The following is a 15369-nucleotide window of genomic DNA, read 5'->3' as shown; positions in this document are numbered from 1 at the left end:
GCTGTATACTTTAATTTGAGGCAAAGCCCAGCATATTGCCAAATAGGAAAAGAAGATATCTGCAATGACAAGCTATAATATTAAAATCTACTTTTATTTTTGACAGTAATTGTGCTGAGGTCCCATGTTGGTGCTCAGCTATAGAAAAACAATTCACCTAGATATAACCCCAGAAGCAGCTTCTTTGACAACTGTAAGGCATGCAGGGATCCTTATTTCCTCAGAAATGGAGAACTAGTAAAGTAGTCCCCATGGAAAAAGTGTCTCTGTGACCAAATCCTTTAATTATATCCAGTGGAAAAGCACCTGTGGCAATTAACTCCTCTGACTCCAGCATAGCAATTTTAATTGGCTGTGGCAAAATCTTTGCAAACTTAAAAAAACCCACAAAATTATATATATTATGATTTGCAAAAATAAGTGCAAATGAGCCAGCATTGATTGTAATAGCTATTGTCTTCTGTACTAGTTTTCAAGTTACCATTAACAAAAGTTGAATAGTACTTGCAATTTGTATCTTAGTTATTTGGGTTTATCTGTTCTTTGAACTAGATAAATTTGATGTAATACTATTTTTTTCCAATTTCCTTAGTGTATAGTCATGATTTTAAAATGCAGGTAGCCCTCATTTAGTGATTGCCTCATTTAGTGACTACTTGCAGTTATGACAGTGATAAGAAAGTAACCAGTCCTCACATTTCCAGTTTTTGTAGATCTATAAAGCAAACTGAAGTACAATCATAAGCAGAGTCACAGTTTCACTTAGTGATCCCTTCACTTAACAGCCAGGTTGTGGGTCCCAATTTTGTGGTTGATAAATGATAAAACAATGATAAATTTAAAAAATGATAAAACAAAGTAATTTTTAAGCCTAAACAGGATTGTTAAGCTGATGTCTTTATTTATGTATATGATTTATATACCTGACCTTCGGACCTTCCGCCGCGAACTGAAGACACATCTTTTCATTCGCGCGGGGCTGGCTTAAATTTTATCGATTTTAAATTTTTTATTATTAATTTTAATGGGGTTTTAGTTTTATATATTTTAAAAAATTTTAGGCCAATTATAAAATAAGTTTTTTAACTTGTATTTTAAATTGTATATTGTATTGTCTGTTTTTTACTTTTGGCTGTACACTGCCCTGAGTCCTTCGGGAGAAGGGCGGTATAAAAATCGAATAAATAATAATAATAATAATAATATCTGTTTTAGTCACTTTGCTTTAACATGGGTAGCCTCTTGCCCATACCCTCTCATCTTTCTGGATGACCTCAACTTACCTCTTATTAATTGGACAATAAATGAATGTACAACTGAACCCATTCATACAACCCTATATAATGCTGTTACTAATCTAATCTAAGTCTAGATCAACTGGTAACTAGCAACACTAGACTCAACAACTGCCTCGACCTCATCTTCTGCAACAACTTAAACTCAATTTATGGACCTACAAATAAAAGAACCCTTTTCCAACAGTGACCACAGCATGAATCACTTTTGTCTCAATATACGCCCTTGCAAAAATCACCATAATAATGGGATACTCAACTACAACTTCAGAAAACCCAACTATAATCTTATAGACACCGACCTCTCATCTCTTGATTAGCAAATTCTATTCTCTGACTGTAACACTGCCGAAGACCATTATAATATTTTCTTGCTCAAAGTCAATAGAGTTATTAAACAATATGTACCACTAATCACCACCAAAACCAGGAAAAACAAATTACCCATATCAGTAAGAAAGCTCCAATCCCCCCAAAAAAAATCCCTCTGGCAAAAAAACAAAATTGGTTATGTAGCTAACTTTAAAAGCCGCTACAAAAATATATGCCACCAAATAAAGAATGAATGCACCAATTACCACATCAAAAAAGAAGAAAACCTCCTGTGCACGAAATCCAACCGCGCCTTCTATAATTTTGTAAACAAAAAACTTAAAGACTTGAGATCCATACCACCCCTAAAAGGACCTAACGGTAAAGAATGCAATGATGAAGCAATTAAAGCAATCCTGTTTAACGTATTCTTCGGCTCAGTCTTTGTAAACAGCAATGGGTCATGCCCAATATTTCCTAGTCATACCACTAATAACTACAATGATCTAACACAAATAGATTTCACAGAAGATAATGTTGAAAAGGCACTACGTAGACTAAAACCATCTCTATCTATTGGACCTGATGGACTATGTGCATACTTCTTAAAAAAGCTTTCCACTGCTATAGCAGAACCCCTAAGCATAATATTTGAAAAATCTTTCAGGACCAGCTCTCTACCCAACCTATGGTCATCCCTATCTTCAAAAAGAGAGATCCCAGCCTAGTCAAAAATTACAGACCAATCCCTTTATGCTGCATCACCTGCAAAGTCATGGAATCAATCATCAACCAATCCATTACCCTCCACCTAGAAACAAATAATATATTCTCTAATAAATAATTTGGTTTCAGAAAAAAATTATCCTGTAATCTACAACTTCTACACTACAAAAACATATGGACTACAAATTTTGATCAGGGCAAAGCAATATATGCAATTTACATAGACTTCTGTAAAACCTTTGATTCAGTGGTACATGACAAACTACTTCTAAAACTAAAATCGTATGGCATCTCCAGACCCCTCCATAATTGGATAACTACATTCCTGTCAGACAACAAGTGGTCAAAATAGGGAGCGCCCTATCAAACCCTGCACCTGTTAATAGCGGTATACCCCAAGGCAGCGTTCTAGGACCAACATTCTTCATACTATACATAAATGACCTTTGTGATCATATTATAAGTAACTGTGTTCTCTTCGCCGATGATGTAAAACTATTTAACACTACCAACAATGCTGCTACCCTTCAAAAAGACCTTGACTTTGTGTTGGAATGGTCAAAAAATTGGCAACTCCAAATCTCAACCAACAAATGCTCTGTCTTACACATTGGCAAAAAGAATCAGAACACAAAATACAAGCTGAGTGGACACAATCTTGTAGATGACCCTTGCTCTGTCAAGGACCTTGGAGTACTCATATCAAATGATCTAAGTGCCAAAGCCCACTGTAATAACATCACCAAAAAGGCATTAAGGGTTGTAAACCTAATCTTGCATAGCTTCTTCTCTGGTAATATTACACTACTACCCAGAGCATACAAAATATTTGCTAGACCAATTCTCAAACAGCTCATCTGTCTAGAACCCGCACTGCATATCGGTCATTAATACAACTGAACATGTCCAGAAATATTTCACAAGAAGAGTCCTCCACTCCTCTGCTTATGCCACAAGACTTGAAATTTTGGCCTTAGAAAATTTAGAATTACACTGCCTTCGGTATGACCTAAGCATAACTCATAAAATCATCTGCTACAATGTCCTACCTGTCAATGACTACTTCAGCTTCAACCACAACAATACACAAGCACACAATAGATACAAACTTAAAGTGAACCGCTCCAAACTCGATGCAAAAAATATGACCTCAGCAACAGAGTGGTCAATGCCTGGAATGCACTACCTGACTGTGGTTTCATCCCCAAACCCCTAAAATTTTAACCTAAGACTGTCTACTGTTGACCTCACCCCATTCTAAGGGGTCTGTAAGGGGCATGCGTAAGAGCACCAAGCAGCTCAGCTGGGATTGTCAGAGCCTTTTTTTAACCTTTTAAAAGCATTCTTTACAACCTATTTGGTCGAATAGGTTGTAAAAAATGCTTTTAAAAGTAAAAAAAAAGGCTCTGATGATCGCGCAGCTCAGCTGTGATTGTCAGAGCCTTTTTTTACCTTTTAAAAGCATTTTTTAAAAGAAGTGGCAAGTGGGGAAGCGGGCGACTGGGCATTGGTTGGGCATGGGTGGGGGGCCAGGGGTTTCGCTACCAGTTCTCCGAACTACCCGCCACCATCGCTACCGGTTTGGCCGATCTGGTCTGAACCGGGAGCATTTCACCCCTGATATAGAGCCAGAATGCATAGCACCATGTCTCTTACAAAGTTTCAATAGCCAGTTCATATTTAACTATTATTAGACTCTTCAAGTATCATTTGAAAGTAAAGAGAAATTAGAACTCCCCTTCTGGCAGCAAATCCCCAGACCAGTAGATGGCAGGAACAAGCTACAGAAAATTCACTGCTGCCATCTAAAGACCAACTTTTGAAGCCCAGATCCAGTAGTCTGATAAAATGAATGGGGAAATAAAACAAAAAAGAAGCCTTTAATACTTGTTCATATTGCTGTAAACCACTGAAAATAATAAGCAATATGATGTTTAATAATAAATAAATACCAATAAATGAGGAGGGGAAAGAAGGAATCACACTTTGGGTTAAAAGAAATCAGCTTCCACATACTATAAATTAAGGTTTAATTAACATTGTGAAAGGGACGCGGTGCCTCAGGGGCTAGGACGCTGAGCTTGTCGATCGATAGGTCGGCAGCTCGGCGGTTCGAATCCCTAGTGCTGCCATGTAACGGGGTGAGCGCCCGTTACTTGTCCCAGCTTCTGCCAACCTAGCAGTTTCGAAAGCATGTAAAAATGCAAATAGAAAAAATAGGGATCACCTTTGGTGGGAAGGTAACAGTGTTCTGTGCGCCTTTGGCATTGAGTCATGCCAGCCACATGACCATGGAGACGTCTTCGGACAGCGCTGGCTCTTTGGCTTTGAAACAGAGATGAGCACTGCCCCCTAGAGTCGGCAACGACTAGCACATATGTGCGAGGGGAACCTTTACCTTTACCTAAAGCTTCAGAAAAAGCCCTAAACCCTGAGTTCCCCTAAAGTTGTAGCTCAATTGTTAAGAGTCTAGTTCTTGCCATATTATTCAAAGACCCAACAGAGGCTTCTATCCAAAAAGGATCTGAAGAAGTAAAAGTAGAAAGGCCAATTCTTTTTTACTATCCAAAATTAGTGTGTTATATCTATTAGTTATCTGCAAAATGTTAAGTTTTAGTCCTTTGGTGTTGTTTGGTAAAGGAAAGCACTGGGCTAGAGGCTCAACTAGGCAAATTTAGAGCCCAGATCTAATGACTTTATAGGAAAGTAATTCTTTAAAGTACAATTAGCTGGCAATAAGTCCAAATTTACTTGTACTGTAGAAAAGAATATATAATTAAAAGAAAAATAATATTTTTTTAAAATAAGAAAAAAATTGGGGCAAACATTTTTAGTCACTTTGTGTCCCAATGTATGTCAGATCGAGTATTTAGGCTTGGCTTGTTATCTTTGCTCCAAGACGCTGTTGCTCCCTGGATAGTCATTTGGGGCCTCCTTGAACAGCAATTAGGATTTTTTTCTGGGTAGGAGGATTCTGGACTTTAGCCATGACTAAGTCAGTATTGTGAATGGAGAGGTATAGAAGAAAACATATTTTCTGCCCTTGAAAGTCCTGAAGACAATATTATCTTCCAGTCTTCTATAAAACTTCTGTTAGCGGCTGGCTAGAGGATTAAGAAGGAACTATGTTTTTGTAAGACAAGGCTATGCTATAAAAATCTATTACTTCTAAACCCTATGTCCTGAATTTGTCTCTAAAGTGTGTAACTTTTCGTTTGCTGGTTAATATGCTTCTGAGTCTGCCACCATATAGCAAAAGGTATTTATTACTTTATTGCCGGCTTATCTATAGAAAAATAGATGGAAACAATATTTTGATGGGACAAAATCAGTTAAAATATTCAATGATGGCTGAAAGGATGGAAAGTGCATGATAAAAAAAGAGAGATTCATTTTGTTAACTTCTCACCCTGCAAAGCCTTAATTCGTATATTTCATATAGTCCTTATCCGGGCTTTTATAAAAATATAGTTACCGGTATATTTAATTGCAGGGAAAAAGTGGTAGCAGAAATCCTAAGAGGCAGCAATATGCTTTCTATTTATTAGGGTGCATCTAAGCCTATTGTCATCTATCCATTTGGTTTTCCTGTCGACATTCAGTGGTTTGCACCATGCATCAGTGGTTCATAGCATACTATGGTGCAAGGCTGCTTGCCAAGCCTCATCTTTCCAGGAAAGTGTCACTTAGTTATCCTTCTCCTTTCAATCAAATCTTGATGTGGGCTGACTGTTCATGGCCTCTGGAAGATTCTTTATATTTCTGGAAGTTAGGAGAGAAAGAAGAGGATCAGAATTATTATTAGGCAGAATACACTAGAGACTAATAAATTAAGGATGTGCAGTCTAAAGCACCCTCAAGAATATGACAAGTTAAAGCTAATACAGAATTCATATGTGTATTCATTTTATTTATGACTGATAGATTCCATTGTGATATGGCTTGACAGTTACAGGTACTATCTGTTTAAAAATGTGAATCAGGAGATGTGCTTGATAAATTATTTTGCATTTATGCTTGTTAACAGCATTGATGGTAACATACCAGTTCACACTATTATAAATGGAAACACTGCATATCAATATGTTTCCTTTTCTTTTATTACAATACATTAGATAATGGGTCAGAGATTCTTTCACAATTAAAGCACTGCTTATGTTTATTCTTATACTACAGTGCCTGTAATAGCTTATATTACTGAACAACAGATTTTTAAATAAATTTATTTATTTAAAATCAACATATAAGCAATTTAAATAAGAAGAAAGGTTCATATTTTTTTCTCCTGGGATTTCATTTATAATAAAGTCTTTATTTCAGTCTGTATTGGTAATGGACTTGGGCAATGTAGAGTTGTCCCATTTTGGAATCAGATAGCTAGATAAGTTTGTAACTTTATTTTGTAAGATTTTTAATATTCATGCTGTACTTTTTTTTTTTTTTTAGAAAAAGGATTTTGGTTTAAGGAAACTACCGTTTTTTAGAATAATTATTTTCCTAACCTGAGTTAAATTCAGACTGCTCACTGATACATGAAGTCAAACTTTAGCATCAAGACAGATGAAAGATTTTTTTCAAGACCCAACATCTAATTGGAGGTCAGGTAGTCAAGGGCAGGCACACATATATGCTCAAACACAAATATAAAGTCACCGGACCTCGCTCACCTTGTCATTTCCAACTAGGTGCATCAGATGTTTAACCTTCTAGCAGAACAGATAATTGATAAGGAGTTTTTCCTGCTGGAAACAAACAGCTCCAAAAGTGTTTGTTTAAGTGAGCAGTGTCATTTTAACTTATACAGTTGAGGGATATGCTGGGATTGGACTCTTTTAAAAAGCTGTTAGCCTTCCTTGAGTAATCCTGAAAAGACAAGGAGGGCTGGAGATAACTACTATAACAAGGATAGGGAATCCCAAAACTGTGGGCTAGACTTAAGAGAGAGCCAGAGCTAGAGAGAGAGATTATGTGTGTGTGTGTGTGTGTGTGTGTGTGTGTGTGTGTATTCTCTCTCTCTCTCTCTCTCTCTCTCTCTCTCTCTCTCTCTCTCTCGGTCTTTGTAGGTCTTTGGTTATTCGGGTTTTCTCCCGCGTAAAATTGGAAGTGTCTTGGCGACGTTTCGACGAAGTCTCATTCGTCATCTTCAGGCTTCAGCTTCGTGCTTCTGGGAGCAATGTGTGATTGCAGCTGTTTCTTCCTTTTTAACTGCTAGTGGGGGTTTGAACTGATTGGGTGGGAGCTTGGCTGTGCTCTGATTGGATGGGGTTTTTTTGTGCTCTGATTGGCTGGGGGTGTGTCCTGTTTGGGTGGGGGCTTGGTTGTGCTCAGATTAGTCTGAGTTGCAGGGGGATTTGAGCTGGTGAGCTGCATTGCTGTTGTTTGGCTTCGTGTTTGTGGTTGTGCTACATCTTCATAGTGGGTGTCTGTCTGCTGTATGTATGGATTGGAGGGGTTTGAAATGGCTAATGATGCAGCTGCGGTCTGGCTTCTGGTCCTTGGTTGTGCTTCATGATCAGTGTGGGTTTGGGTCTGCTTTCTGGGTGCATGTGTGGTGGTGACATCCTGTGTGGACCTCGTGAGTGTGGGTCTGGTGTCATTCCTCGTGTTAGGGACTTGTTTGTCAATAAGGGCGTGTTTCCAAATGGCTGGTAGGCGGGAGGTATCATCTCATTTGTTCATGCTGTGTGGGCGTTTTTCTATCTCGATGGCTTCTCTGATTATTCTGTTGTTAAAGTGTTCAGTTTTGGCGATAGTTCTGGTCTTTTTAAAGTCAATATCGTGTCCTGTGGCTTTAAGGTGTTGGACCAGGGAAGAAGTTGGTTCCTCTTTTTTGACTGAGTTCTTGTGTTCTTCAATGCGTGCACTTATTCTTCTGTTGGTTTGTCCGATGTATGTGGTGGGGCAGGCGGTGCATGGGATTTCATATACTCCTTGATTTTCTAACTCAATTTTGTCTTTGGGTTTCTTAGGATGGTGGATATTTTTTGGTTTGTGCAGAATGCTGTCTTGATGTTATGTTTGTGGAGGATCTTGCTGATTCTGTCTGTGGTGCCTTTTATATATGGGAGGAGGGCTGTGCCGTTTTCTTGTTCTCTGTCTTGGATTTTAGTGGGGGGTTCTTTTTGGATTAGTTTGGTAATCTTATTTCTTTGGAATCCATTGGATGTTAGTACATTTGTGAGAGTGTGTAGTTCGGTTTTTAGGTGTTGTTCGTCAGCTAAGCGTTTTGTTCTAGAGATGAGTGTCTTGGCTACGGAGTTGATCTGTGCTGCTCTTAGTCTACAAGAAACCCAATGGCTCCCTAGGACACACCATCTACCAGAAGAAGACACACACAAACCGCTATCTGCATGCACTCTCACACCACCACCCAGCACAGATATATTTGTTTTCTGAGGTTTTCGCGGGTGTTGTATGTAGATCTTTGGTTATTCGGGTTTTCTCCCGCGTAAAATTGGAAGTATCTTGGCGACGTTTCGATGAAATCCCATTCGTCATCATCAGGCTAGGTGCTTACAGCTTCGTATTTCTAGGAGAAATGTATGATTGCAACTGTTTCTTCCTTTTAACTGCTAGTGAGGGTTTGAACTGATTGGTTGGGAGCTTGGCTGTGTTCTGATTGGGTGGAGGTGTGTTCTGATTGGTTGGGGGTTTGGCTGTGCTCTAATTGGATGGTGGGGTTGGCTGTTCTCTGATTGGCTGGGGGTGTGTTCTGTTGGGGGGGCGTTGTTTGTGCTCAGGTTGGCCTGAGATGCAGGGGGATTTGAATTGGTGAGTTGCATTGCTGTTGTTTGGCTTCGCGTTCGTGGTCGTGCTATATCTTCATGGTGGGTGTCAGTCTGCTGCATGTATAGATTGGAGGGTTAAGAAGAACCAACTTCTTCCCTGGTCCAACACCTTAAAGCCACAGGACATAAAATTGACTTTAAAAATACCAGAACTATCGCCAAAACTGAACACTTTAACAACAGAATAATCAGAGAAGCCATCGAGATAGAAAAACGCCCACACAGCATGAATAAACGAGATGATACCTCCCGCCTACCAGCCATTTGGAAACCCGCCCTTATCGACAAACGAGTCCCTAACATGAAGAATGACGCAAGACCCACACTCACGAGTGCCACACAGCATGTCACCACCACACATCCATACAGAAAGTAAACTCAAACCCACACCGATAATGAAGCACGACCACGGACCAGAAGCCAGACCGCAGCTGCATCATTAGCCATTTCAAACCCCTCCAATCCATACATGCATATATATATATATTTCCTAGAAGACACTTTCAAATTGCTGTCTCAAAATCTATGTGCACATGATGCTTGAGTCACAGGAACAGTAGGACCCTCAGAGATCTTCTAATTCAGGGGTGTCAAACTCAATTTCATTGAGGGCTGCATCAGGGTTGTGTTTGACTTTGGGGTGGGTGGAGGGGCATGGCCAGCTCGACATCACTTGTGTGATCAAATGTCACTTTTGCTAGTAGCTTATTTTGCTAGCACTCTGCCAGCAAAAACTGAGCTTGGGAGGAGCACACATAGCCCTCCCGGGCTGTTTTCAGTTATGAAGGCCTCCTGCAGCCCTCTGCCAGTGAAAACGGAGCTTGGAAGGGGCATACAGAGCCCTCTCAAGCTCCCTTTTCGCTGACAGAGGCACCGCGGGACAGTCCTTCGCTGTTTCCAGGACGGCCCCGTGGACCAGATCTAAGCACCCTGAGGGCCAGATCTGGCCCGTGGGCCTTGAGTTTGACACCCTTGTTCTAATTCAATCCTCTACCCAGGCTAGGCCAGGAATTCTCAGATTGTCCCAAAGAAATAGCTGTCCATTTTTTGTTTGAAAATGTCCAATGATGGAGCACTTATGACTTTAGGAGTGAAGCTGTCCCCATTTAATAACCCTCATTTCAGGAAATTCGTCCTTATTTTGAGTTTGATTCTGTTTGTAAAGCTTCCACCCCTTGATTCATGTCCTACCCTTAGATGCAAAAAACAACAACAACAACAAAAAACAAACCCCAAAACCAGGGGTGAAATTCAGCCTGAAATTCCTGCTCGGGCGAACTGGTAGCTGCGGCTGTGGGAGTCTCTGCCCACCCGCATGAACATCATGGCGTCGCTTTTTTGCAATGATTTTAAGCCTCTGCACATATTTTTCCCTTTCTCTTTTTTAATCTAAACATACTCAATTGCTCACAGGATTTATCTTCCATTTTTGTTGCTTTTCTCTGGACTCTTTCCAATTCCTCAGCACCACTCTTGTGTTGCCGTGACCAAAACTAGACACAATGTTCCAGATGCTGCAGTCTGATTGGTGCCTGTAGAGTGTGAGCTTGACAAGTAACCTGGAGTTCTTGCTTCCTTGAATACTGCTCCAAAGTATCAATTCACACATCTGAGGACTATCTGGACTATCAATTTGCCTAACTAAGGAATCCTTCAGTCATATCCACACATTCTGTCCAAAAGATGAGTTCCCTTATTATTTGCTTCTTTGAACTTGATGGAGGCACTTAGGAAAGGTGGATAGGGTATTAAAGGTCAAATGTTCTATTTGTCCCAGAAGAGGCTTATGACAAAATATTTGAGCAGGGCCAGGATAGAGAAGGATGCCTGAGAAAGCAAAAGGTCACCTTAATCAATCTCGCTCCTTTCCCTTTCCTTCCTCTTCAACACAATACAACTGTTTCTCCTGAACCGTTGCTACCGTCGGCGGCTGAGACATGCGTATTTTCAGTGGCATTTAAACAAAAAAACCAGCACGAGGGCCGAAGTCGAGGCAAGGAAACAAAAGCGGGCAGAGGCTGATACTCGCGGCGTCTCAGCTCGGTTTGTTTATTTTTCAAGCCACCCCCGAGGAGCCGCCGGGAGCTTCTCCTGCAGCAGCCTCAGCGAGCGCTCCAGCCTGAGCGAGTCACACGCTGCATACACACATCCCCGCGCTGAGCGAGAGAGCTAGAGAGAGCGGGAGGAAGGGGGGTGGAGGAGGGGAAAGGGAAGCAGAGAGGCGGCGGGCGGCCGAGGGAAAAGAAGCGCGCCGAAGAAGAGCGCCGGCCGCGGGGCGAGGGGAGGGGAGGGGGGAGAGGCACCTCCGGCCGCTGCGTCTTTCTCTAGCCCGGGAAGAGGCGGGCGGCGAGGGAGGGGCCGCGCGAGCTCCAGCTCCCCGCTGTGCGCCCACCCGCGGCGCTGCGAAGAGGCACCGTGGCCGCCGCTCGGCTGCAGCTGAGCGGCGCTGACATCTTCCAGCTCCCTCGGCTTCACCATGGACAGCTTCGATTTGGCGCTTCTGCAGGAATGGGACCTGGATTCTCTGTGGTAAGGCTGGTGGGGGTGGGGGTGTCCGCGTCGAGAGCGCTGCGTTTGTTCCGTTTTCCCACTTTGGGTGCCGGAGTTCTGAAAGAATATCGGGAGTAGCGGGAACGGGCTACTCCAATCCTGTAACGCGCCGCCGTTGGGAATGGCTTTTTGGTAGCCTTATTCTAGTATTCTTACAAATACTAAAGATGCAGTAATGGTACTAAGAAGGGTAAAACGACGGAGTCTATTGCACGTCGTATTTTCGTTTGCAGTGCTATTCTTCACGCTGTCCTTCAAAACTCCCTTTCTGGGAGCTGAGTTGGGCAACTGCACCCCTCCGTTTCTTGTGCGCCCACTCTTTTCATTTGCAATTTTCCTCTTCTGCAGTTCGGCTATTCTCCCGCCTCCATCTAAACTATTCACCTCTTTCTCCGTCTTCTTTCGGGGCAAGTTCCCAAGGGCTCTCTCCCCCTTCCCCCCCCACCCCCCCGTGCGCGTTTATGTCTTCCCGTTTTCCCTTCTTTCCTTGGAAACACCTTGGTTTTGCGCTGCTCGATCCTCCCCCCTCGCCTGTTCCGCCTTCTGCTTCTGGAGTCATTGTCCCCCCTTTTTTGCGGCTTAGACTCTGTTCTCCAGCCTGACCCGCGTCTTCACCTGGATTTCTCCTGGTGACAATAAATATAGAAATTGCTGCATTTCCAAGCGACATCTGGCAGCAGTCAGAAACCATTTCTAGAAATACCATTAACCACTCCAGGTGGAAATTTCTTCCCTCTCGTCATTCAAAGGGCTTCACAAGCGAATGCCTCCAGTACAGTAATTGCAACTGATGGCATTTAGCATATGGGCACCCTTAGCTCATTCCCTCTTGCCCTATAATTACAGTAATGCATTGCTGTGAGTTAGCCTTGATCTGTGTGTGTGGGTGTTGTTTATGCATCTCAGGTACTTTTTGCAACTGCTGGGTGCCACTTCAGTCTGTGCCAGCTTTCCTGTTGATTATAGCCTTTATGGCTTAACCTTTTGTGTGTGCTTCTAGGAGGAAGTAAGTACATCATATGGTTAAATGACTGATTATTTATCTTCTGAGTTTAAAGAAGCACAATATACCTTCATTTAAAATTCCCATTACATATGTCTTAAGTCAGTATTGATTGCCATATAACAGTCTATTCTCTTTTTGCAAGGAAGCTGCTCAGAAAATACAATTATTCTGATATGTAGATATTTCTCCCTTTAGTATAATTGGGATAATGATGGAGTTGTTTTGCTGCAAAATTGTTTGTAGTTTTGTCTCAAGTTTAGGAATTGTGGAAATATCTCATTGACAATACATACAGTATGTTCAGTCTATCTGTCCATCCATCCATCTTTAGGTGATGTGCTTTTTGTCTGAACATTATGCATTCTGTCAAAATTTGCAGGACAGATAAGACTGACAGTGAGTTTTCTATAGAAAAAAGATATTGTGATTGTGCTATATGAGTGCTGCTAATACTGAATACTGCAAATTGAGAAATGGCTTATTGAAAAGTTTAAATCTTAAATGTAAATGGGCTACACAATACATTACAAATAGAGTTGTACATTACAATTACTATGAGTTAGAGGTATTGGATTCTAGAAATATAGCTCCTCATAATGGATACATGCATTCTATCCATATTACTCTTGATTTTAATGAATAGATATAATCAATAATTTACTACCACACTATAAATGTCTTTATAACTTTACTAGTAGACTGTGACTGAGATTATGTTACCAGGGTCAATGCTTGTTTTGGAACTAAACTATTGTATTGTTTTCTTTTTAATGTATTTAATGCCAATTCAGTCTTGAACATTCCATAAAAAACAGAATGATTAATATAATAGGACCAAAAAACCCTTAATTTCTTTTTTTTATGAAAATTAGCTATTTCTTTGGCATAGTTAGTATTTAAAGAACTCTGGCAAAAATGTTGGGAGACTAGATGCATTTGGTACATTTAATTTTCAATATTTTTTCATAAGCTTAAGTATCATGATTCATTTCAGTGTTACCTATTTGCACTAATGTTAAAAAGTTATCCTTAAGTAAATACTGTGAATTTGTCTACAGAGTAACTTTAAGAAAACTGTACAAAAATATCTATTTTTTTTAGATAAGATTTATATGGTTGCAGATATTGTCACTGATTCATTGTGCTCAGCAATAAGCAGTGTGTTATATCCTGAGAATGGCATAATTAGTTTGAGATGGGATTTGCATGGCAAGTATTAACATTTTGTATTTTACTGATTAGCTTTGTTGTTGTTTTTTTATTACCAAGCATTTCATTGCAAAAAGAGGCTGTTTAGGTCAGTCATTTTAAGATTAATTGAGAGAATAGTTATATTTTACAAACATAGGAGAAACTGGACACTTTGAAGCATGAATATTGATAACATCATATCTTCACCAGAGGATGACCTGTATGGAACATAAAATGGCAAGCTTCTTGTGATTGGAGGCCTTATGCCACATTGTGCATCGTTTTTTCCTCTCCATCCTTTCCTTTTTTAGTGAACAATCGGGTTATTGAAATTTACAGAATTTCTGTCACCTCCACCCCTCCAATAAACTTGACCATGATGTTTTGGATATAATAACATTGTTTTCTTCTTTCTAAAAATGATTTGTTATTGCAAATAAGAAAAATGCACATTTAGATCAATATTATTGCATGAAAAGGAACCACATTCTTGGGTAGCAAAACTAAATCATTGCATTTTGGACTGTATTTATAATGATTTGGTTGCTCATTTAGTAGTGTGAGCCAGAGTACTTGATGACTTCTTTACTTAAAATTGTAAGATTTGATAGCCATATATACAATTTTTATGATTAAATAAAAATGATTAACCTAACAATGTTCTTCTGTGACGAGGGAATGAATGGCAACATGAGAAATCTCATTGTTGCATACCAGAAAGACAAAACAATATTTTTATAATAAATATTGTATCACTATTATTGATTCATAATACAGACATGTAAACATTTTGTAAGGATGTTGTTAGTGCAAATAATTCCTCTTACTGATGTCCTGTTTCTTCAATAATATTCCAGCTGCAGGATATTGCTCATAAATTTGTGCTGAACATTTATGCTGAAATGTGTTTGGTTTTTTTTTTAATTCACATAATGCTTAAAATGTAGTACATGTGTAACCTGTTGTTTAGGTTGCTTGTACTTTGAGATAATGTAAATAATAGTTCATCAATGACCAATAGTGTAATTAATCCCAAGAAACACTTAGAGCAATATAATGCACTTTGTGTATTTTCTGTATCCATTAAAAAAGTGTATAATGTGCAGTTAGTTTGCAATCAATTCACTACATTTTTCATTGACATAGCAATAATATGTTGATGGGGAAGCAGCTTTTTATTTGGCTGCACTCTAAATGCACTTTACTGCATCTACAATTGTGTTTATGCAAGACAAAACAAGCTGAGAATCTTGCAAAATTATTGTAAATCAGATTGTAGACATTTAATGAAAATATTTCTGTTTGAAGACTATCTTAGGGCCCTTTTAAAAAGGCAAGGTAATTCACAAATGCATGTGTATTATACACACATAATGTATTGGGTGTGTATTTGTGTGCCAATTGGATATTTATTTTTTCAGTATTCTTTTATGGCTGCTTATAAAACTTTGGAATGAAGACTGTTACCATTAAAATCTGCAAGTACTTTATGCTTTATTCA

The 15369-nt window shown here is 39.8% G+C and overlaps 1 protein-coding gene across 1 annotated transcript in view; it reads left to right on the top strand.

Moving 5' to 3' along the window:
- Nucleotides 1-11430: 11430 nt before the first annotated feature.
- Nucleotides 11431-15369, top strand: part of AFF3 (ALF transcription elongation factor 3) — a 284542-nt gene continuing 280603 nt past the window's right edge. Inside the window, exon 1 of the mRNA XM_058186246.1 lies at nucleotides 11431-11650. Within this exon, the coding sequence (XP_058042229.1) occupies nucleotides 11598-11650 (53 nt within the window). The 5' untranslated portion in view covers nucleotides 11431-11597. The remainder of the gene's footprint in view (nucleotides 11651-15369) is intronic.

This window comes from Ahaetulla prasina, chromosome 5 (assembly GCF_028640845.1).
Source record: "Ahaetulla prasina isolate Xishuangbanna chromosome 5, ASM2864084v1, whole genome shotgun sequence".
Lineage (NCBI taxonomy): Eukaryota > Metazoa > Chordata > Lepidosauria > Squamata > Colubridae > Ahaetulla > Ahaetulla prasina.
The sequence above is the reverse complement of the archived record's forward strand: the minus strand, read 5'-3'. Positions and strand labels throughout refer to the sequence as shown.